Source organism: Oncorhynchus kisutch, linkage group LG29, assembly GCF_002021735.2.
Source record: "Oncorhynchus kisutch isolate 150728-3 linkage group LG29, Okis_V2, whole genome shotgun sequence".
In the NCBI taxonomy this organism is placed as follows: Eukaryota; Metazoa; Chordata; class Actinopteri; order Salmoniformes; family Salmonidae; genus Oncorhynchus; species Oncorhynchus kisutch.
In genome coordinates this window covers 46,214,244-46,239,522 of record NC_034202.2, presented here as the reverse complement: position 1 = coordinate 46,239,522, position 25,279 = coordinate 46,214,244, and the positions used below count along the sequence as shown (strand labels likewise).

Genomic DNA, 25,279 nt, shown 5'->3' with positions numbered 1-25,279 from the left:
CATTGTACTGTGTGTGTCCTAGCTTCCTTCCACTACATTGTACTGTGTGTGTCCTAGCTTCCTTCCACTACATTGTACTGTGTGTGTCCTAGCTTCCTTCCACTACATTGTACTGTGTGTGTCCTAGCTTCCTTCCACTACATTGTACTGTGTGTGTCCTAGCTTCCTTCCACTACATTGTACTGTGTGTGTCCTAGCTTCCTTCCACTACATTGTACTGTGTGTGTGTCCTAGCTTCCTTCCACTACATTGTACTGTGTGTGTCCTAGCTTCCTTCCACTACATTGTACTGTGTGTGTCCTGGCTTCCTTCCACTACATTGTACTGTGTGTGTATGTAGTGTGTGTGTGTGTGTGTGTGTGTGTGTGTATAGTGTGTGTGAATGCGTGTCTGCCTTTGAGTGTGTCATACAGTAGCTCCCGTCTCTACATGGGTCTACTCCATGTCTAGTCTTTACCTCTACCTACATGTGCATATTACCTACCCTACTACCAACACTGCTGTTACTGTCTATTATCTATCCTGTTGTCTAGTCTTTACCCCTACCTACATTATATTACCTACCCTACTACCAACACTGCTGTTACTGTCTATTATCTATCCTGTTGTCTAGTCTTTACCCCTACCTACATTATATTACCTACCCTACTACCAACACTGCTGTTACTGTCTATTATCTATCCTGTTGTCTAGCCTTTACCCCTATCTACATGTACACATTACCTCAACTACCAAAACTTCTGTTACTGTCTATTATCTATCCTGATTGCCTTTACCTCTACCTACATTATATTACCTACCCTACTACCAACACTGCTGTTACTGTCTATTATCTATCCTGATTGTCTTTACCTTCTACCTACATGTACACATTACCTCAACTAACCGTTACCCCCCTGTGTATATAGCCTGGGTACCGTTACCCCCTGTGTATATAGCCTGGGTACCGGTACCTCCTGTGTATATAGCCTGGGTACCGGTACCCCCTGTGTATATAGCCTGGGTACCGGTACCCCCTGTATATAGCCTGGGTACCGGTACCCCGTGTATATAGCCTGGGTACCGGTACCTCCTGTGTATATAGCCTGGGTACCGGTACCTCCTGTGTATATAGCCTGGGTACCGGTACCCCCTGTATATAGCCTGGGTACCGGTACCCCGTGTATATAGCCTGGGTACCGGTACCTCCTGTGTATATAGCCTCGTTATCGTTATTTGTGTTACTTTTTATTTAGTATTTTATAATTTAGTATTTTACTAAATAAACAAAAGTTAACAATTATCTTAACTCTATTTCTTGAACTGCATTGTTGGTTTGTATTCAGCATTTCACTGTGAGGTCTACTACACCTGTTGTATTCATCATTTCACTGTGAGGTCTACTACACCTGTTGTATTCAGCATTTCACTGTAAGGTCTACTACACCTGTTGTATTCAGCATTTCACTGTGAGGTCTACTACACCTGTTGTATTCAGCATTTCACTGTGAGGTCTACTACACCTGTTGTATTCAGCATTTCACTGTAAGGTCTACTACACCTGTTGTATTCAGCATTTCACTGTGAGGTCTACTACACCTGTTGTATTCAGCATTTCACTGTGAGGTCTACTACACCTGTTGTATTCAGCATTTCACTGTAAGGTCTACTACACCTGTTGTATTCAGCATTTCACTGTAAGGTCTACTACACCTGTTGTATTCAGCATTTCACTGTGAGGTCTACTACACCTGTTGTATTCAGCATTTCCCTGTAAGGTCTACTACACCTGTTGTATTCAGCATTTCACTGTAAGGTCTACTACACCTGTTGTATTCAGCATTTCACTAAGGTCTACTACACCTGTTGTATTCAGCATTTCACTGTGAGGTCTACTACACCTGTTGTATTCAGCATTTCACTGTGAGGTCTACTACACCTGTTGTATTCAGCATTTCACTGTAATGTCTACTACACCTGTTGTATTCAGCATTTCACTGTAAGGTCTACTACACCTGTTGTATTCAGCATTTCCCTGTAAGGTCTACTACACCTGTTGTATTCAGCATTTCACTGTGAGGTCTACTACACCTGTTGTATTCAGCATTTCACTGTGAGGTCTACTACACCTGTTGTATTCAGCATTTCACTGTGAGGTCTACTACACCTGTTGTATTCAGCATTTCACTGTGAGGTCTACTACACCTGTTGTATTCAGCATTTCACTGTAAGGTCTACTACACCTGTTGTATTCAGCATTTCACTGTGAGGTCTACTACACCTGTTGTATTCAGCATTTCACTGTAAGGTCTACTACACCTGTTGTATTCAGCATTTCACAGAAAGGTCTACTACACCTGTTGTATTCAGCATTTCACTGTAAGGTCTACTACACCTGTTGTATTCAGCATTTCACTGTAAGGTCTACTACACCTGTTGTATTCAGCATTTCACTGTGAGGTCTACTACACCTGTTGTATTCAGCATTTCACTGTAAGGTCTACTACACCTGTTGTATTCAGCATTTCACTGTGAGGTCTACTACACCTGTTGTATTCAGCATTTCACTGTGAGGTCTACTACACCTGTTGTATTCAGCATTTCACTGTGAGGTCTACTACACCTGTTGTATTCAGCATTTCACTGTAAGGTCTACTACACCTGTTGTATTCAGCATTTCACGGTAAGGTCTACTACACCTGTTGTATTCAGCATTTCACTGTAAGGTCTACTACACCTGTTGTATTCAGCATTTCACTGTGAGGTCTACTACACCTGTTGTATTCAGCATTTCACTGTAAGGTCTACTACACCTGTTGTATTCAGCATTTCACTGTAAGGTCTACTACACCTGTTGTATTCAGCATTTCACTGTAAGGTCTACTACACCTGTTGTATTCAGCATTTCACTGTGAGGTCTACTACACCTGTTGTATTCAGCATTTCACTGTGAGGTCTACTACACCTGTTGTATTCAGCATTTCACTGTAAGGTCTACTACACCTGTTGTATTCAGCATTTCACTGTAAGGTCTACTACACCTGTTGTATTCAGCATTTCACTGTAATGTCTACTACACCTGTTGTATTCAGCATTTCACTGTGAGGTCTACTACACCTGTTGTATTCAGCATTTCACTGTAAGGTCTACTACACCTGTTGTATTCAGCATTTCACTGTGAGGTCTACTACACCTGTTGTATTCAGCATTTCACTGTGAGGTCTACTACACCTGTTGTATTCAGCATTTCACTGTGAGGTCTACTACACCTGTTGTATTCAGCATTTCACTGTAAGGTCTACTACACCTGTTGTATTCAGCATTTCACTGTGAGGTCTACTACACCTGTTGTATTCAGCATTTCACTGTAAGGTCTACTACACCTGTTGTATTCAGCATTTCACTGTGAGGTCTACTACACCTGTTGTATTCAGCATTTCCCTGTAAGGTCTACTACACCTGTTGTATTCAGCATTTCACTGTAAGGTCTACTACACCTGTTGTATTCAGCATTTCACTAAGGTCTACTACACCTGTTGTATTCAGCATTTCACTGTGAGGTCTACTACACCTGTTGTATTCAGCATTTCACTGTAAGGTCTACTACACCTGTTGTATTCAGCATTTCACTGTGAGGTCTACTACACCTGTTGTATTCAACATTTCACTGTAAGGTCTACTACACCTGTTGTATTCAGCATTTCACTGTGAGGTCTACTACACCTGTTGTATTCAGCATTTCACTGTCAGGTCTACTACACCTGTTGTATTCAGCATTTCACTGTAAGGTCTACTACACCTGTTGTATTCAGCATTTCACTGTAATGTCTACTACACCTGTTGTATTCAGCATTTCACTGTAAGGTCTACTACACCTGTTGTATTCAGCATTTCCCTGTAAGGTCTACTACACCTGTTGTATTCAGCATTTCACTGTGAGGTCTACTACACCTGTTGTATTCAGCATTTCACTGTGAGGTCTACTACACCTGTTGTATTCAGCATTTCACTGTGAGGTCTACTACACCTGTTGTATTCAGCATTTCACTGTGAGGTCTACTACACCTGTTGTATTCAGCATTTCACTGTAAGGTCTACTACACCTGTTGTATTCAGCATTTCACTGTGAGGTCTACTACACCTGTTGTATTCAGCATTTCACTGTAAGGTCTACTACACCTGTTGTATTCAGCATTTCACAGAAAGGTCTACTACACCTGTTGTATTCAGCATTTCACTGTAAGGTCTACTACACCTGTTGTATTCAGCATTTCACTGTAAGGTCTACTACACCTGTTGTATTCAGCATTTCACTGTGAGGTCTACTACACCTGTTGTATTCAGCATTTCACTGTAAGGTCTACTACACCTGTTGTATTCAGCATTTCACTGTGAGGTCTACTACACCTGTTGTATTCAGCATTTCACTGAGGTCTACTACACCTGTTGTATTCAGCATTTCACTGTGAGGTCTACTACACCTGTTGTATTCAGCATTTCACTGTAAGGTCTACTACACCTGTTGTATTCAGCATTTCACGGTAAGGTCTACTACACCTGTTGTATTCAGCATTTCACTGTAAGGTCTACTACACCTGTTGTATTCAGCATTTCACTGTGAGGTCTACTACACCTGTTGTATTCAGCATTTCACTGTAAGGTCTACTACACCTGTTGTATTCAGCATTTCACTGTAAGGTCTACTACACCTGTTGTATTCAGCATTTCACTGTAAGGTCTACTACACCTGTTGTATTCAGCATTTCACTGTGAGGTCTACTACACCTGTTGTATTCAGCATTTCACTGTGAGGTCTACTACACCTGTTGTATTCAGCATTTCACTGTAAGGTCTACTACACCTGTTGTATTCAGCATTTCACTGTAAGGTCTACTACACCTGTTGTATTCAGCATTTCACTGTAATGTCTACTACACCTGTTGTATTCAGCATTTCCCTGTAAGGTCTACTACACCTGTTGTATTCAGCATTTCACTGTGAGGTCTACTACACCTGTTGTATTCAGCATTTCACTGTAAGGTCTACTACACCTGTTGTATTCAGCATTTCACTGTAAGGTCTACTACACCTGTTGTATTCAGCATTTCACTGTGAGGTCTACTACACCTGTTGTAGTCAGCATTTCACTGTGAGGTCTACTACACCTGTTGTATTCAGCATTTCACTGTGAGGTCTACTACACCTGTTGTATTCAGCATTTCACTGTGAGGTCTACTACACCTGTTGTATTCAGCATTTCACTGTCAGGTCTACTACACCTGTTGTATTCAGCATTTCACTGTAAGGTCTACTACACCTGTTGTATTCAGCATTTCACTGTAATGTCTACTACACCTGTTGTATTCAGCATTTCACTGTAAGGTCTACTACACCCTGTTGTATTCAGCATTTCCCTGTAAGGTCTACTACACCTGTTGTATTCAGCATTTCACTGTGAGGTCTACTACACCTGTTGTATTCAGCATTTCACTGTGAGGTCTACTACACCTGTTGTATTCAGCATTTCACTGTGAGGTCTACTACACCTGTTGTATTCAGCATTTCACTGTGAGGTCTACTACACCTGTTGTATTCAGCATTTCACTGTAAGGTCTACTACACCTGTTGTATTCAGCATTTCACGGTAAGGTCTACTACACCTGTTGTATTCAGCATTTCACTGTAAGGTCTACTACACCTGTTGTATTCAGCATTTCACTGTGAGGTCTACTACACCTGTTGTATTCAGCATTTCACTGTAAGGTCTACTACACCTGTTGTATTCAGCATTTCACTGTAAGGTCTACTACACCTGTTGTATTCAGCATTTCACTGTAAGGTCTACTACACCTGTTGTATTCAGCATTTCACTGTGAGGTCTACTACACCTGTTGTATTCAGCATTTCACTGTGAGGTCTACTACACCTGTTGTATTCAGCATTTCACTGTAAGGTCTACTACACCTGTTGTATTCAGCATTTCACTGTAAGGTCTACTACACCTGTTGTATTCAGCATTTCACTGTAATGTCTACTACACCTGTTGTATTCAGCATTTCACTGTGAGGTCTACTACACCTGTTGTATTCAGCATTTCACTGTAAGGTCTACTACACCTGTTGTATTCAGCATTTCACTGTGAGGTCTACTACACCTGTTGTATTCAGCATTTCACTGTGAGGTCTACTACACCTGTTGTATTCAGCATTTCACTGTGAGGTCTACTACACCTGTTGTATTCAGCATTTCACTGTAAGGTCTACTACACCTGTTGTATTCAGCATTTCACTGTGAGGTCTACTACACCTGTTGTATTCAGCATTTCACTGTAAGGTCTACTACACCTGTTGTATTCAGCATTTCACTGTGAGGTCTACTACACCTGTTGTATTCAGCATTTCCCTGTAAGGTCTACTACACCTGTTGTATTCAGCATTTCACTGTAAGGTCTACTACACCTGTTGTATTCAGCATTTCACTAAGGTCTACTACACCTGTTGTATTCAGCATTTCACTGTGAGGTCTACTACACCTGTTGTATTCAGCATTTCACTGTAAGGTCTACTACACCTGTTGTATTCAGCATTTCACTGTGAGGTCTACTACACCTGTTGTATTCAACATTTCACTGTAAGGTCTACTACACCTGTTGTATTCAGCATTTCACTGTGAGGTCTACTACACCTGTTGTATTCAGCATTTCACTGTCAGGTCTACTACACCTGTTGTATTCAGCATTTCACTGTAAGGTCTACTACACCTGTTGTATTCAGCATTTCACTGTAATGTCTACTACACCTGTTGTATTCAGCATTTCACTGTAAGGTCTACTACACCTGTTGTATTCAGCATTTCCCTGTAAGGTCTACTACACCTGTTGTATTCAGCATTTCACTGTGAGGTCTACTACACCTGTTGTATTCAGCATTTCACTGTGAGGTCTACTACACCTGTTGTATTCAGCATTTCACTGTGAGGTCTACTACACCTGTTGTATTCAGCATTTCACTGTGAGGTCTACTACACCTGTTGTATTCAGCATTTCACTGTAAGGTCTACTACACCTGTTGTATTCAGCATTTCACTGTGAGGTCTACTACACCTGTTGTATTCAGCATTTCACTGTAAGGTCTACTACACCTGTTGTATTCAGCATTTCACAGAAAGGTCTACTACACCTGTTGTATTCAGCATTTCACTGTAAGGTCTACTACACCTGTTGTATTCAGCATTTCACTGTAAGGTCTACTACACCTGTTGTATTCAGCATTTCACTGTGAGGTCTACTACACCTGTTGTATTCAGCATTTCACTGTAAGGTCTACTACACCTGTTGTATTCAGCATTTCACTGTGAGGTCTACTACACCTGTTGTATTCAGCATTTCACTGAGGTCTACTACACCTGTTGTATTCAGCATTTCACTGTGAGGTCTACTACACCTGTTGTATTCAGCATTTCACTGTAAGGTCTACTACACCTGTTGTATTCAGCATTTCACGGTAAGGTCTACTACACCTGTTGTATTCAGCATTTCACTGTAAGGTCTACTACACCTGTTGTATTCAGCATTTCACTGTGAGGTCTACTACACCTGTTGTATTCAGCATTTCACTGTAAGGTCTACTACACCTGTTGTATTCAGCATTTCACTGTAAGGTCTACTACACCTGTTGTATTCAGCATTTCACTGTAAGGTCTACTACACCTGTTGTATTCAGCATTTCACTGTGAGGTCTACTACACCTGTTGTATTCAGCATTTCACTGTGAGGTCTACTACACCTGTTGTATTCAGCATTTCACTGTAAGGTCTACTACACCTGTTGTATTCAGCATTTCACTGTAAGGTCTACTACACCTGTTGTATTCAGCATTTCACTGTAATGTCTACTACACCTGTTGTATTCAGCATTTCCCTGTAAGGTCTACTACACCTGTTGTATTCAGCATTTCACTGTGAGGTCTACTACACCTGTTGTATTCAGCATTTCACTGTAAGGTCTACTACACCTGTTGTATTCAGCATTTCACTGTAAGGTCTACTACACCTGTTGTATTCAGCATTTCACTGTGAGGTCTACTACACCTGTTGTAGTCAGCATTTCACTGTGAGGTCTACTACACCTGTTGTATTCAGCATTTCACTGTGAGGTCTACTACACCTGTTGTATTCAGCATTTCACTGTGAGGTCTACTACACCTGTTGTATTCAGCATTTCACTGTCAGGTCTACTACACCTGTTGTATTCAGCATTTCACTGTAAGGTCTACTACACCTGTTGTATTCAGCATTTCACTGTAATGTCTACTACACCTGTTGTATTCAGCATTTCACTGTAAGGTCTACTACACCTGTTGTATTCAGCATTTCCCTGTAAGGTCTACTACACCTGTTGTATTCAGCATTTCACTGTGAGGTCTACTACACCTGTTGTATTCAGCATTTCACTGTGAGGTCTACTACACCTGTTGTATTCAGCATTTCACTGTGAGGTCTACTACACCTGTTGTATTCAGCATTTCACTGTGAGGTCTACTACACCTGTTGTATTCAGCATTTCACTGTAAGGTCTACTACACCTGTTGTATTCAGCATTTCACTGTGAGGTCTACTACACCTGTTGTATTCAGCATTTCACTGTAAGGTCTACTACACCTGTTGTATTCAGCATTTCACAGAAAGGTCTACTACACCTGTTGTATTCAGCATTTCACTGTAAGGTCTACTACACCTGTTGTATTCAGCATTTCACTGTAAGGTCTACTACACCTGTTGTATTCAGCATTTCACTGTGAGGTCTACTACACCTGTTGTATTCAGCATTTCACTGTAAGGTCTACTACACCTGTTGTATTCAGCATTTCACTGTGAGGTCTACTACACCTGTTGTATTCAGCATTTCACTGAGGTCTACTACACCTGTTGTATTCAGCATTTCACTGTGAGGTCTACTACACCTGTTGTATTCAGCATTTCACTGTAAGGTCTACTACACCTGTTGTATTCAGCATTTCACGGTAAGGTCTACTACACCTGTTGTATTCAGCATTTCACTGTAAGGTCTACTACACCTGTTGTATTCAGCATTTCACTGTGAGGTCTACTACACCTGTTGTATTCAGCATTTCACTGTAAGGTCTACTACACCTGTTGTATTCAGCATTTCACTGTAAGGTCTACTACACCTGTTGTATTCAGCATTTCACTGTAAGGTCTACTACACCTGTTGTATTCAGCATTTCACTGTGAGGTCTACTACACCTGTTGTATTCAGCATTTCACTGTGAGGTCTACTACACCTGTTGTATTCAGCATTTCACTGTAAGGTCTACTACACCTGTTGTATTCAGCATTTCACTGTAAGGTCTACTACACCTGTTGTATTCAGCATTTCACTGTAATGTCTACTACACCTGTTGTATTCAGCATTTCCCTGTAAGGTCTACTACACCTGTTGTATTCAGCATTTCACTGTGAGGTCTACTACACCTGTTGTATTCAGCATTTCACTGTAAGGTCTACTACACCTGTTGTATTCAGCATTTCACTGTAAGGTCTACTACACCTGTTGTATTCAGCATTTCACTGTGAGGTCTACTACACCTGTTGTAGTCAGCATTTCACTGTGAGGTCTACTACACCTGTTGTATTCAGCATTTCACTGTGAGGTCTACTACACCTGTTGTATTCAGCATTTCACTGTGAGGTCTACTACACCTGTTGTATTCAGCATTTCACTGTGAGGTCTACTACACCTGTTGTATTCAGCATTTCACTGTGAGGTCTACTACACCTGTTGTATTCAGCATTTCACTGTGAGGTCTACTACACCTGTTGTATTCAGCATTTCACTGTGAGGTCTACTACACCTGTTGTATTCAGCATTTCACTGTGAGGTCTACTACACCTGTTGTATTCAGCATTTCACTGTGAGGTCTACTACACTGTTGTATTCAGCATTTCACTGTGAGGTCTACTACACCTGTTGTATTCAGCATTTCACTGTGAGGTCTACTACACCTGTTGTATTCAGCATTTCACTGTGAGGTCTACTACACCTGTTGTATTCAGCATTTCACTGTAAGGTCTACTACACCTGTTGTATTCAGCATTTCACTGTAAGGTCTACTACACCTGTTGTATTCAGCATTTCACTGTGAGGTCTACTACACCTGTTGTATTCAGCATTTCACTGTAAGGTCTACTACACCTGTTGTATTCAGCATTTCACTGTAAGGTCTACTACACCTGTTGTATTCAGCATTTCACTGTGAGGTCTACTACACCTGTTGTATTCAGCATTTCACTGTAAGGTCTACTACACCTGTTGTATTCAGCATTTCACTGTAAGGTCTACTACACCTGTTGTATTCAGCATTTCACTGTGAGGTCTACTACACCTGTTGTATTCAGCATTTCACTGTAAGGTCTACTACACCTGTTGTATTCAGCATTTCACTGTAAGGTCTACTACACCTGTTGTATTCAGCATTTCACTGTAAGGTCTACTACACCTGTTGTATTCAGCATTTCACTGTAAGGTCTACTACACCTGTTGTATTCAGCATTTCACTGTGAGGTCTACTACACCTGTTGTATTCAGCATTTCACTGTAAGGTCTACTACACCTGTTGTATTCAGCATTTCACTGTAAGGTCTACTACACCTGTTGTATTCAGCATTTCACTGTAAGGTCTACTACACCTGTTGTATTCAGCATTTCACTGTAAGGTCTACTACACCTGTTGTATTCAGCATTTCACTGTAAGGTCTACTACACCTGTTGTATTCAGCATTTCACTGTAAGGTCTACTACACCTGTTGTATTCAGCATTTCACTGTAAGGTCTACTACACCTGTTGTATTCAGCATTTCACTGTGAGGTCTACTATTACTACACCTGTTGTATTCAGCATTTCACTGTAAGGTCTACTACACCTGTTGTATTCAGCATTTCACTGTGAGGTCTACTACACCTGTTGTATTCAGCATTTCACTGTAAGGTCTACTACACCTGTTGTATTCAGCATTTCACTGTAAGGTCTACTACACCTGTTGTATTCAGCATTTCACTGTAAGGTCTACTACACCTGTTGTATTCAGCATTTCACTGTGAGGTCTACTACACCTGTTGTATTCAGCATTTCACTGTAAGGTCTACTACACCTGTTGTATTCAGCATTTCACTGTGAGGTCTACTACACCTGTTGTATTCAGCATTTCACTGTAAGGTCTACTACACCTGTTGTATTCAGCATTTCACTGTGAGGTCTACTACACCTGTTGTATTCAGCATTTCACTGTAAGGTCTACTACACCTGTTGTATTCAGCATTTCACTGTGAGGTCTACTACACCCGTTGTATTCAGCATTTCACTGTAAGGTCTACTACACCTGTTGTATTCAGCATTTAACAGAAAGGTCTACTACACCTGTTGTATTCGGCATTTCACTGTAAGGTCTACTACACCCGTTGTATTCAGCATTTCACAGAAAGGTCTACTACACCCGTTGTATTCAGCATTTCACAGAAAGGTCTACTACACCCGTTGTATTCGGCATTTCACTGTGAGGTCTACTACACCCGTTGTATTCAGCATTTCACAGAAAGGTCTACTACACCCGTTGTATTCGGCACACGTGACAAATTCAAATTGATTTGATTCTACTCCAGGGCAAAGTCTTCTGGTTTCCTCCCAGTTCAGTTTAATCCATTCATTTAAATTGATGACCCACATGGAGGACACAGCAGGCTAATCTAATCTGGGGTACACCACGTGCTCCCACGCTCCCAGACTACGTGTGTGTTCATATATATGTGTGTGTGTATGTGTATTGGGAATAGGATTCCATTTGGGACATGGCCTAATAGTCTCTAGCCTGCATCTGACTGCTGACCTAGGATCAGTTAGCTTGCTGGTCACAGGAAGCTGGTCTACAGGGTAATGGGCCTGCATCTGACTGCTGACCTAGGGTCAGTTAGCTTGCTGATCACAGGAAGCTGGTCTACAGGGTAATGGGCCTACATCTGACTGCTGACCTAGGATCCGTTAGCTTGCTGATCACTGTAAAGTAGCCTGGTCCTATTAACACTGTAAAGTAGCCTGGTCCTATTAACACTGTAAAGTAGCCTGGTCCTATTAACACTGTAAAGTAGCCTGGTCCTATTAACACTGTAAGGTAGCCTGGTCCTATTAACACTGTAAGGTAGCCTGGTCCTATTAACACTGTAAGGTAGCCTGGTCCTATTAACACTGTAAAGTAGCCTGGTCCTATTAACACTGTAAAGTAGCCTGGTCCTATTAACACTGTAAAGTAGCCTGGTCCTATTAACACTGTAAAGTAGCCTGGTCCTATTAACACTGTAAATTAGCCTGGTCCTATTAACACTGTAAATTAGCCTGGTCCTATTAACACTGTAAAGTAGCCTGGTCCTATTAACACTAAGGTAGCCTGACCCTATTAACACTGTAAAGTAGCCTGGTTCAACAGACACAAAGAATCAGAGATAGACAGCCTAGACAGGCCAGATATACTGACTAGCTAGACAGACAGACAGACAGGCAGGCTAGCCAGACAGACACAGGCAGACAGGAAGGCTAGCCAGGCAGACAGGCAGGCTAGCCAGACAGACAGGCAGGCTAGCCAGACAGACAGACAGACAGACACAGGCTAGACAGACAGGCTAGCCAGACAGACAGACAGGCTAGACAGACAGACAGGCTAGCCAGCCAGACAGGAAGGCTAGCCAGCCAGCCAGACAGGAAGGCTAGACAGACAGCCAGACAGGAAGGCTAGACAGACAGCCAGACAGGAAGGCTAGACAGACAGACAGGCTAGCCAGACAGACAGACAGACAGACAGGTTAGCCAGCCAGCCAGCCAGAGACAAACAGACTAGCTGATATCGGTACAGTTACAGTTTAATAACTAATTCCCTTTGAATGAAGGAGCACGTTGACCATTATGTTACATACAGTCTTTATCATGTAAAGGAACACATAGCATGGGGTGATGGGTACAGCGTGAGAGTTATTTAAGACTCTCTTCAAAAAAGGAGGTTTCAGACTTACTGAGATGTTCCACCTGTAAAAGGTCTCAACAGTAAACACACTTCACATTAAAACGAGAAGTTTGGTATTTTACAACTTAGTTCCACAGTGGTACCTAGATCCAACACTAGGTACAATGTTGATGATGACAGATACAGACATGATATCAAACTGAAAGCATCGAGACAGACAACGTTAACCTTATTATCCAATACATGGAAAAAATAACTTTACCTTATTAACCATTCACATCTATACTAGATTATTGTTGTCTGGGACTAAGGAGATGAGATATATTCTGATACATTTGACTTGCCTCGAGCTCTCTTAAGGCCCAAACGGCTCTAGAGAGTCCAGAGAACAGTCGTAGGAACAACACCCTTTGTGCTAGCAAGGTGAGGTCTGGGATAGATGTCACCCTTCTCTTTTCTACTGTATCAACACAACGCAGTAACCATGGATACGGAGGGCTCTGCTACAATGTAGGATCAACTAGTTGGTTGGGTAACTTTAAATCAACAAACAGAAATATCTATTGAATTTTCTGATTCGTTAAGAAAGTTAAACTGAGAGATTATCTGAATACAATTATTAGACCATGTCCATTTTAAATGTATCTTTCTCAAAAAAACTAACAAAAAAAAGCACGTCGAGAATATAATTTCAGAATATTTAGGCAAATTATTTGGCTTACTCATTGATCCTGCTTTGTAGTATACCCGGTACAACTGAGAAGTGGGGTTTGGTTTGCCAGTCGTTGAACCCACAACACATGCTGTCCTCAGATCAGACATGAGTGGAGAAGAGTTTTTAGTAGAACCGATATAGTGCACTAAAACCCTATGGACCCCTGGTCAAAAGCAGTGCACTATACTGGGACTAGGGTACTATTTGGACGCGTTTACATCAAGCCTGACTGTTGAAAAGGTTGGGGTAGAACCGTAGTCCTTCCACAGAGTCGTCTCTACACAGGTGACCCATCTTCTCTGCTAGTAACAACCTGACAGACAGAGGGACAAAGAGACAGAGAGGAGGGATAGATAGAGAGACATATGGACAGAGAGGAGGGACAGACAGAGAGACAAAGGGACAGAGAGGAGGGATAGATAGAGAGATTGAGACAGAAACATGTCACGTTATCAACCGAACAAACTACTGAATAATAAACTGTAATAATTTATAATACATTATATTTACAAAAGTATGTGGACACCCCTTCAAATTAGTGGATTCGTCTTTCAGCCACACCCTTTGCGGAAAGGTGTATAAAAATCGAGCACACAGCCATGCAATCTCCATAGACAAACATTGGCAGTAGAATGGGCCTCACTGAAGAGCTCAGTGACTTTCAGAGTGGCACCGTCATAGGATGCCACCTTTCCAACAAGTCAGTTCGTCAAATTTCTGCCCTGCTAGAGCTGCCCCCCGGTTCAACTGTAAGTGCTGTTATTGTGAAGTGGAAATGTCCAGGAGCAAAAACGTCTCAGCCACAAAGTGGTAGGCCACACCAGCTCACAGAACGGGACGGCCAAGTGCTGAAGCACATAAAAATTGTCTGTCCTCGGCTGCAACACTCACTACCGAGTTCCAAACTGTTTGGTGAAGGTCCTTTCCTGTTTCAGCATGACAATGCCCCCGTGCACAAAGCGAGATCCGTACAGAAATGGTTTGTTGAGATCAGTGTGGAAGAACTTGACTGGCCTGCACAGAGCCCTGACCTCAACCCCATCGAACACCTTTGGGATTAATTGGAACGGCAAATGCGAGCCTAATCGCCCAACATCAGTGTCCGACCTCACTAATGCTCTTGTGGCTGAATGGAAGCAAGTCCCAGCAAGAATGTTTCAACATCTAGTGGAAAGCCTTCCCAGAAGAGTGGAGGCTGTTATAGCAGCAATGTTTCAACATCTAGTGGAAAGCCTTCCCAGAAGAGTGGAGGCTGTTATAGCAGCAATGTTTCAACATCTAGTGGAAAGCCTTCCCAGAAGAGTGGAGGCTGTTATAGCAGCAATGTTCCAACATCTAGTGGAAAGCCTTCCCAGAAGAGTGGAGGCTGTTATAGCAGCAATGTTCCAACATCTAGTGGAAAGCCTTCCCAGAAGAGTGGAGGCTGTTATAGCAGCAATGTTCCAACATCTAGTGGAAAGCCTTCCCAGAAGAGTGGAGGCTGTTATAGAGGCGAAGGGGGGACCAACTCTATATTAATGCCCATGATTTTGAAACGAGAACCACATAAACATTTTTTTTTATGTTTCAAAATCTTATTTAAATGTAAACTTAATTACAATAACAACAATAACAACAATAACAATAACAATAATAACAATAATAACAATTACAATAACAACAATAACAACAATAACAACAATAACAATAACAATAATAACAATAATAACAATAATAACAACATTAACAACAATAACCAAGGGTCAAAATAACCGGGACAACAGTAACAACAATAACCAGGTGTCTAAACAACCGGGACAACAGTAACAACAATAACCAGGTGTCTAAACAACCGGGACAACAGTAACAACAATAACCAGGTGTCTAAATAACCGGGACAACAGTAACAACAATAACCAGGTGTCTAAACAACCGGGACAACAGTAACAACAATAACCAGGTGTCTAAACAACCGGGACAACAGTAACAACAATAACCAGGTGTCTAAATAACCGGGACAACAGTAACAACAATAACCAGGTGTCTAAACAACCGGGACAACAGTAACAACAATAACCAGGTGTCTAAACAACCGGGACAACAGTAACAACAATAACCAGGTGTCTAAATAACCGGGACAACAGTAACAACAATAACCAGGTGTCTAAACAACCGGGACAACAGTAACTTTTATTTAACTAGACAAGTCAGGTAAGAACTATTTCTTATTTACAATGACGGTCTAGGAACAGTGGGTTAACTGGTCTAGGAACAGTGGAACAGTGGGTTGACTGGTCTAGGAACAGTGGGTTGACTGGTCTAGGAACAGTGGGTTGACTGGTCTAGGAACAGTGGGTTGACTGGTCTAGGAACAGTGGGTTGACTGGTCTAGGAACAGTGGGTTGACTGGTCTAGGAACAGTGGGTGACTGGTCTAGGAACAGTGGGTTGACTGGTCTAGGAACAGTGGGTTGACTGGTCTAGGAACAGTGGGTTGACTGGTCTAGGAACAGTGGGTTGACTGGTCTAGGAACAGTGGGTTGACTGGTCTAGGAACAGTGGGTTGACTGGTCTAGGAACAGTGGGTTGACTGGTCTAGGAACAGTGGGTTGACTGGTCTAGGAACAGTGGGTTGACTAGGAAGTGGGTGAATGGTCTAGGAACAGTGGGTTGACTGGTCTAGGAACAGTGGGTTGACTGGTTAGGAACAGTGGGTTGATGGTCTAGGACAGTGGGTGGTGACTGGTCTAGGAACAGTGGGTTGACTGGTTAGGAACAGTGGGTTGACTGGTCTAGGAACAGTGGGTTGACTGGTTAGGAACAGTGGGTTGACTGGTCTAGGAACAGTGGGTTGACTGGTCTAGGAACAGTGGGTTGACTGGTCTAGGAACAGTGGGTTGACTGGTCTAGGAACAGTGGGTTGACTGGTCTAGGAACAGTGGGTTGACTGGTCTAGGAACAGTGGGTTGACTGGTCTAGGGAACAGTGGGTTGACTGGTCTAGGAACAGTGGGGTGACTGGTCTAGGAACAGTGGGTTGACTGGTCTAGGAACAGTGGGTTGACTGGTCTAGGACAGTGGGTTGACTGGTCTAGGAACAGTGGGTTGACTGTCTAGGAACAGTGGGTTGACTGGTCTAGGAACAGTGGGTTGACATGGTCTAGGAACAGTGGGTTGACTGGTCTAGGAACAGTGGGTTGACTGGTCTAGGAACAGTGGGTTGACTGGTCTAGGAACAGTGGGTTGATGGTCTAGGAACAGTGGGTTGACTGGTCTAGGAACAGTGGGTTGACTGGTCTAGGAACAGTGGGTTGACTGGTCTAGGAACAGTGGGTTGACTGGTCTAGGAACAGTGGGTTGACTGGTCTAGGAACAGTGGGTTGACTGGTCTAGGAACAGTGGTTGACTGGTCTAGGAACAGTGGGTTGACTGGTCTAGGAACAGTGGGTTGACTGGTCTAGGAACAGTGGGTTGACTGGTCTAGGAACAGTGGGTTGACTGGTCTAGGAACAGTGGGTTGACTGGTCTAGGAACAGTGGGTTGACTGGTCTAGGAACAGTGGGTTGACTGGTCTAGGAACAGTGGGTTGACTGGTCTAGGAACAGTGGGTTGACTGGTCTAGGAACAGTGGGTTGACTGGTCTAGGAACAGTGGGTTGACTGGTCTAGGAACAGTGGGTTGACTGGGTCTAGGAACAGGGGTTGACTGGTCTAGGAACAGTGGGTTGACTGGTCTAGGAACAGTGGGTTGACTGGTCTAGGAACAGTGGGTTGACTGGTCTAGGAACAGTGGGTTGACTGGTCTAGGAACAGTGGGTTGACTGGTCTAGGAACAGTGGGTTGACTGGTCTAGGAACAGTGGGTTGACTTGTCTAGGAACCGTGGGTGCATGGTTAGGAACAGTGGGTTGACTGGTCTAGGAACAGTGGGTTGACTGGTCTAGAACAGTGGTTGACTGGTCTAGGAACAGTGGGTTGACTTGGTCTAGGCAACAGTGGGTTGACTGGTCTAGGAAACAGTGGGTTGACTGGTCTAGGAACAGTGGGTGACTGGTCAGAACAGTGGTTGGACTGGTCTAGGAACAGTGGGTTGACTGGTCTAGGAACAGTGGGTTTGACTGGTCTAGGAACAGTGGGTTGACTGGTCCTAGGACAGTGGGTTGACTGGTCTAGGAACAGTGGGTTGACTGGTCTAGGAACAGTGGGTTGACTGGTCTAGAACAGTGGGTTGACTGGTCTAGGAACAGTTGGGTTGACTGGTCTAGGAACAGTGGGTTGACTGGTCTAGGAACAGTGGGTTGACTGGTCTAGGAACATTGGGTTGACTGGTTGACTGGTTAGGAACAGTGGGTGACTGGTCTAGGAACAGTGGGTTGACTGGTCTAGGAACAGTGGGTTGACTGGTCTAGGAACAGTGGGTTGACTGGTCTAGGAACAGTGGGTTGACTGGTCTAGGAACAGTGGGTTGACTGGTCTAGGAACAGTGGGTTGACTGGTCTAGGAACAGTGGGTTGACTGGTCTAGGAACAGTGGGTTGACTGGTCTAGGAACAGTGGGTTGACTGGTCTAGGAACAGTGGGTTGACTGGTCTAGGAACAGTGGGTTGACTGGTCTAGGAACAGTGGGTTGACTGGTCTAGGAACAGTGGGTTGACTGGTCTAGGAACAGTGGGTTGACTGGTCTAGGAACAGTGGGTTGACTGGTCTAGGAACAGTGGGTTGACTGGTCTAGGAACAGTGGGTTGACTGGTCTAGGAACAGTGGGTTAACTGGTCTAGGAACAGTGGGTTAACTGGTCTAGGAACAGTGGGTTGACTGGTCTAGGAACAGTGGGTTAACTGGTCTAGGAACCAACACTCTAACCACTAGGCTACCTGCCGCCCCTCCACTCTAACCACTAGGCTACCTGCCGCCCCGCCACTCTAACCACTAGGCTACCTGCCTCCCCTCCACTCTAACCACTAAGCTACCTGCCGCCCCTCCACTCCACTCCACTCTAACCACTAGGCTACCTTCCTCCCCTCCACTCCACTCTAACCACTAGGCTACCTTCCTCCCCTCCACTCTAACCACTAGGCTACCTGCCGCCCCTCCACTCTAACCACTAGGCTACCTGCCGCCCCTCCACTCTAACCACTAGGCTACCTGCCGCCCCTCCACTCTAACCACTAGGCTACCTGCCGCCCCTCCACTCTAACCACTAGGCTACCTGCCGCCCCTCCACTCCACTCTAACCACTAGCCTACCTGCCGCCCCTCCACTCTAACCACTAGGCTACCTGCCTCCCCTCCACTCTAACCACTAGGCTACCTGCCACCCCTCCACTCTGACCACTAGGCTACCTGCCTCCCCTCCACTCTAACCACTAGGCTACCTGCCACCCCTCCACTCTAACCACTAGGCTACCTGCCGCCCCTCCACTCTAACCACTAGGCTACCTGCCTCCCCTCCACTCTAACCACTAGGCTACCTGCCTCCCCTCCACTCTAACCACTAGGCTACCTGCCTCCCCTCCACTCTAACCACTAGGCTACCTTCCTCCCCTCCACTCTAACCACTAGGCTACCTGCCGCCCCTCCACTCTAACCACTAGGCTACCTGCCGCCCCTCCACTCTAACCACTAGGCTACCTGCCGCCCCTCCACTCTAACCACTAGGCTACCTGCCGCCCCTCCACTCTAACCACTAGCCTACCTGCCGCCCCTCCACTCTAACCACTAGGCTACCTGTCTCCCCTCCACTCTAACCACTAGGCTACCTGCCACCCCTCCACTCTAACCACTAGGCTACCTGCCTCCCCTCCACTCTAACCACTAGGCTACCTGCCACCTATGATTTTGGAATGAAATGTTTGACGACCAAGTGTCCACATACTTCTGTTCATATGGTGTATTATCAACAATAAACAGGACAGCTGTAGTTCAGACCAGTGGGTGACGATGGGAGTTGTAGTTCTATATACAGTCAGGGATTAGAGAGTGAGTAGTGGTACCTACCTTTCTTTAGACAGAAGAACAGAGAGACCGAGCAGCTTGGCAAACTCCTCAGCTGTCAGAGAGCCTTTATCAGTTACCTACAGGGAGGGAGAGGAGAGAAGAGAGGAGAGAGGAGAGAAGAGAGAGGAGAGAGACAGAGAGAAAACAAAGTCACCTTGTGTTTGGCTGGTCCATACAAGAGAAAACAAGTGCTGTACTACAGAGCCATGGTTACACATGTTACAGTACCTTTGTTACTATAGAGCCATGGTTACACATGTTACAGTACGTTAGTTACTATAGAGCCATGGTTACACGTTACAGTACGTTAGTTACTATAGAGCCATGGTTACACATGTTACAGTACGTTAGTTACTATAGAGCCATGGTTACACGTTACAGTACGTTAGTTACTATAGAGCCATGGTTACACATGTTACAGTACGTTAGTTACTATAGAGCCATGGTTACACATGTTACAGTACGTTAGTTACTATAGAGCCATGGTTACACGTTACAGTACGTTAGTTAATATAGAGCCATGGTTACACGTTACAGTACGTTAGTTACTATAGAGCCATGGTTACACATGTTACAGTAAGTTAGTAGTTACTACAGAGCCATGGTTACACGTTACAGTACGTTAGTTACTATAGAGCCATGGTTACACGTTACAGTACGTTAGTTACTATAGAGCCATGGTTACACATGTTACAGTAAGTTAGTAGTTACTATAGAGCCATGGTTACACATGTTACAGTAAGTTAGTTACTATAGAGCCATGGTTACACATGTTACAGTAAGTTAGTTACTATAGAGCCATGGTTACACATGTTACAGTAAGTTAGTTACTATAGAGCCATGGCTACACATGCTACAGTAAGTTAGTTACTATAGAGCCATGGTTACACATGTTACAGTACGTTAGTAGTTACTATAGAGCCATGGTTACACATGTTACAGTACGTTAGTAGTTACTATAGAGCCATGGTTACACATGTTACAGTAAGTTAGTTACTATAGAGCCATGGTTACACATGTTACAGTACGTTAGTTACTATAGAGCCATGGTTACACATGTTACAGTAAGTTAGTTACTATAGAGCCATGGCTACACATGCTACAGTACGTTAGTTACTATAGAGCCATGGCTACACATGCTACAGTACGTTAGTTACTATAGAGCCATGGTTACACATGTTACAGTACGTTAGTAGTTACTATAGAGCCATGGTTACACATGTTACAGTAAGTTAGTAGTTACTATAGAGCGAAGTGGAGTGGAATGCAGCCCTAGGACAAGTAACCTGGAATGCAGCCCTAGGACAAGTGACCTGGAATGCAGCCCTAGGACAAGTGACCTGGAATGCAGCCCTAGGACAAGTGGAGTGGAATGCAGCCCTAGGACAAGTGAAGTGGAATGCAGCCCTAGGACAAGTGGAATGCAGCCCTGGGACAAGTGGAATGCAGCCCTAGGACAAGTGGAATGCAGCCTTGGGACAAGTGAAGTGGAATGCAGCCCTAGGACAAGTGGAATGCAGCCCTGGGAGAAGTGGAATGCAGCCCTGGGACAAGTGAAGTGGAATGCAGCCCTAGGACAAGTGGAATGCAGCCCTGGGACAAGTGGAATGCAGCCTTGGGACAAGTGAAGTGGAATGCAGCCCTAGGACAAGTGGAATGCAGCCCTGGGACAAGTGAAGTGGAATGCAGCCCTAGGACAAGTGAGGTGGAATGCAGCCCTAGGACAAGTGAAGTGGAATGCAGCCCTAGGACAAGTGAAGTGGAATGCAGCCCTAGGACAAGTGAAGTGGAATGCAGCCCTGGGACAAGTGACCTGGAATGCAGCCCTAGGACAAGTGAAGTGGAATGCAGCCCTAGGACAAGTGAAGTGGAATGCAGCCCTAGGACAAGTAGAGTGGAATGCAGCCCTAGGACAAGTGAAGTGGAATGCAGCCCTGGGACAAGTGTAGTGGAATGCAGCCCTGGGACAAGTGAAGTGGAATGCAGCCCTGGGACCAGTGAAGTGGAATGCAGCCCTGGGACCAGTGAAGTGGAATGCAGCCCTGGGACAAGTGAAGTGGAATGCAGCCCTGGGACCAGTGAAGTGGAATGCAGCCCTGGGACAAGTGAGGTGGAATGCAGCCCTGGGACAAGTGGAATGCAGCCCTGGGACAAGTGGAATGCAGCCCTGGGACAAGTGAGGTGGAATGCAGCCCTGGGACCAGTGAAGTGGAATGCAGCCCTGGGACCAGTGAAGTGGAATGCAGCCCTAGGACAAGTGGAGTGGAATGCAGCCCTAGGACAAGTGAAGTGGAATGCAGCCCTAGGACAAGTGAAGTGGAATGCAGCCCTAGGACAAGTGAAGTGGAATGCAGCCCTGGGACAAGTGACCTGGAATGCAGCCCTAGGACAAGTGAAGTGGAATGCAGCCCTAGGACAAGTGAAGTGGAATGCAGCCCTAGGACAAGTGAAGTGGAATGCAGCCCTAGGACAAGTGAAGTGGAATGCAGCCCTAGGACAAGTGAAGTGGAATGCAGCCCTAGGACAAGTGAAGTGGAATGCAGCCCTGGGACAAGTGAAGTGGAATGCAGCCCTGGGACAAGTGACCTGGAATGCAGCCCTAGGACAAGTGAAGTGGAATGCAGCCCTAGGACAAGTGAGGTGGAATGCAGCCCTAGGACAAGTGAACTGGAATGCAGCCCTAGGACAAGTGGGGTGGAATGCAGTGGAAAATCCCCTAGGCCCAATTCCTCTAATTTGTCACTAGCAGCACCAACTCACTGTGTCATTCTGGGTAAATGTTCTTGGTGAATAAAAGTGATTGTGATTCTTACGTTGTCCAGGGCCGAGGAGATCATCTCCTCCTCACTGTGGGACTGCAGCTGAACCACCATCACACCACTGTCAAAGATACGCAACCTGGAGAGAGAGAGAGAGAGAGACAGAGAGACAGAGAGAGACAGAGGGGGAGAGAGAGGGAACAGAGGGGGAGAGAGAGGGAACAGAGGGGGAGAGAGAGGGAGAGTGAAAGGGGAAGGAGGAAGGGAGAGAGAAAGAGACGGAGGGAGAGAGAGAGAAAGAGGGGACGGAGGGAGAGGAGAAGGGATGATGGAGAGAGAGAGAGCGAGAGAGAGAGATGGGATGGAGGGAGAGGGGGAACGGAGGGAGGGAGAGGAGAAGATAAAAGGTGGGAGAAATAAGGGGGTGATGGAAATGAAAAGAATGAAGTTTAACAGGGAGTTGGTAAAGTAACACAGTGAACATGGTAGAAAACAGTCTGTCTTTTAGACAGTTGTTCCACTACAATGGTTTTCCTGTTGCTCTAACACAGAGTCAGTAGGTTTTCATTTTAAGCAAGTCAGTAGAAGGACCAGGAATGAGTCCCAAACAGCACCCCATTCCCTATATAGTGCACTACTTTTGAAAACAACCCTATGGGCCCTGGTCAAAATTAGTGCACTATATAGGAAATAGGAAAACAATTGGAAAGTGGCCTGGGTCTGAGTTCTCTGTTTTCTTTTGAATCTCTGGGAAGGGGCAGGAAGTGACACGGCCACAGGAAACAGCCTCCAACAACAGGAAGTCAAACAGGAAGAGCTCGGCCGATTCCTCTATGACACACACACTGACCTCAGTGGTTGCTTCAGCGACTCAAACATCTTACAGGCATTCACCAAATCCTCTGGAGACAGCAGCTAGGAGAGGATGAGAAAGAAGGGGGGAAAGAAGGGAGAGAGGAGGAGAGAGAAGGAGAGGACGAGGAGTAGAGAGAAGGAGAAAGGACGAGAGAGGACGAGAGCGAAGGAGAGAGGAGTAGAGAGAAGGAGAGAGGAGAGGATGAGAGAGGAGTAGAGAGAAGGAGAGAGGACGAGAGAGGAGAGGAGTAGAGAGAAGGAGAGAGGAGGAGAGGACGAGAAAGAAGGGGGAAAAGGGGAGAGAGGAGGAGAAAGGAGTAGAGAGAAGCGGGAAAAGAGGGGAGAGAATAATAAAGATAGGGAGGTAAGTTTATAAAAAAAGTAACACTGAACAAAATATAACAACGCAACAATTTCAAGGATTTTATTGAGCTACAGATAGGAATTAACTAAATGAATTAGTCCCTAATCTATGGATTTCACGCGACTGGGAATACAAATACGCATCCGTCAAAGATACCTTCGATTGATCAGAAACCCAGTCGGTACCTGGTGCGGATCAGAAACCCAGTCGGTACCTGGTGCGGACCAGAAACCCCGGTCGGTACCTGGTGCGGACCAGAAACCCGGTCGGTACCTGGTGCGGACCAGAAACCCAGTCGGTACCTGGTGCGGACCAGAAACCCAGTCGGTACCTGGTGCGGACCAGAAACCCAGTCGGTACCTGGTGCGGACCAGAAACCCAGTCGGTACCTGGTGCGGACCAGAAACCCAGTCGGTACCTGGTGCGGATCAGAAACCCAGTCGGTACCTGGTGCGGATCAGAAACCCAGTCGGTACCTGGTGCGGATCAGAAACCCAGTCGGTACCTGGTGCGGATCAGAAACCCAGTCGGTACCTGGTGCGGATCAGAAACCCAGTCGGTACCTGGTGCGGATCAGAAACCCAGTCGGTACCTGGTGCGGATCAGAAACCCAGTCGGTATCTGGTGCGGATCAGAAACCCAGTCAGTATCTTCACATAGAGTTGATCAGGCTGTTGATTGTGGCCTGTGGAATGTTGTCCCACTCCTCTTCGATGGCTGGGCGAAGTTGCTGGATATTTTGGTGGGAACTGGAACACACTGTCATACACGTCGATCCAGAGCATCCCAAACATGCTCAATGGGTGACATGTCTGGTGAGTATGCAGGCCATGGAAGAACTGGGACATTTTCAGCTTCCAGGAATTGTGTACAGATCCTTGAGACATGGGTACATTATCATGCTGAAACATGAGGTGATGGAGGAGGATGAATGGCACAACAATGGGCCTCAGGATCTCGTCACGGCATCACTGTGCATTCAAATGTGCCATTGGTAAAAATGCAATTGTGTTCGTTGTCCGTAGTTTATGCCCAAACCATAACCCCACCATGGGGCACACACAGCATGTTCCAGTTCCCGCCAATATCCCGGTACAGTTGAAACCGGAATTCATCCCTGAGGAGCACACTTCTCCAGCGTGCCAGTGGCCATCGAAGGCGAGCATTTTCCCACTGAAGTTGGTTACGACATCGAACTGCAGTCAGGTCAAGACCCTGGTGAGGATGACGAGTACGCAGATGAGCTTCCCTGAAATGGTTTCGGACAGTTTGTGCAGAAATTCTTCAGTTATGAAAACCCACAGTTTCATCAGCTGTCTGGTCTCAGACAACCCCCAATGGGTGAAGAAGCCGGATGTGGAGGTCAATTCGCTCTGGTGGACATTCCTGCAGTCAGCGTGCCAATTGCACACTCCCTCAACGTGAGACATCTGTGGCATTGTGTTGTGTGACAAAACTACATATTTTAGAGTGGCTTTTTATTGTTCCCATCCAGGGCCTAAAATGAACACCACAACCTGCCAAAATGCAGGCAGATTTTTGGCATTGGTGTCTATTTCAGCAGCCATGTTGGCAGGTGGTCAGGGCTCTACAGTGTGAGCATTTAATTCG

At 45.0% G+C, this 25,279-nt stretch overlaps 1 protein-coding gene across 1 annotated transcript in view; it reads right to left on the bottom strand.

Moving 5' to 3' along the window:
• Window positions 1-12,886: 12,886 nt before the first annotated feature.
• The window catches only part of vps36 (vacuolar protein sorting 36 homolog), a 42,872-nt gene continuing 30,479 nt past the window's right edge, over window positions 12,887-25,279 (bottom strand). Inside the window, exons 11-14 of the mRNA XM_031808933.1 lie at window positions 23,300-23,364; window positions 22,504-22,588; window positions 19,691-19,767; window positions 12,887-14,033 (exon numbers count right to left, since the gene is read on the bottom strand). Of these exons, the coding sequence (XP_031664793.1) occupies window positions 13,940-14,033; window positions 19,691-19,767; window positions 22,504-22,588; window positions 23,300-23,364 (321 nt within the window). The 3' untranslated portion in view covers window positions 12,887-13,939. The remainder of the gene's footprint in view (window positions 14,034-19,690; window positions 19,768-22,503; window positions 22,589-23,299; window positions 23,365-25,279) is intronic.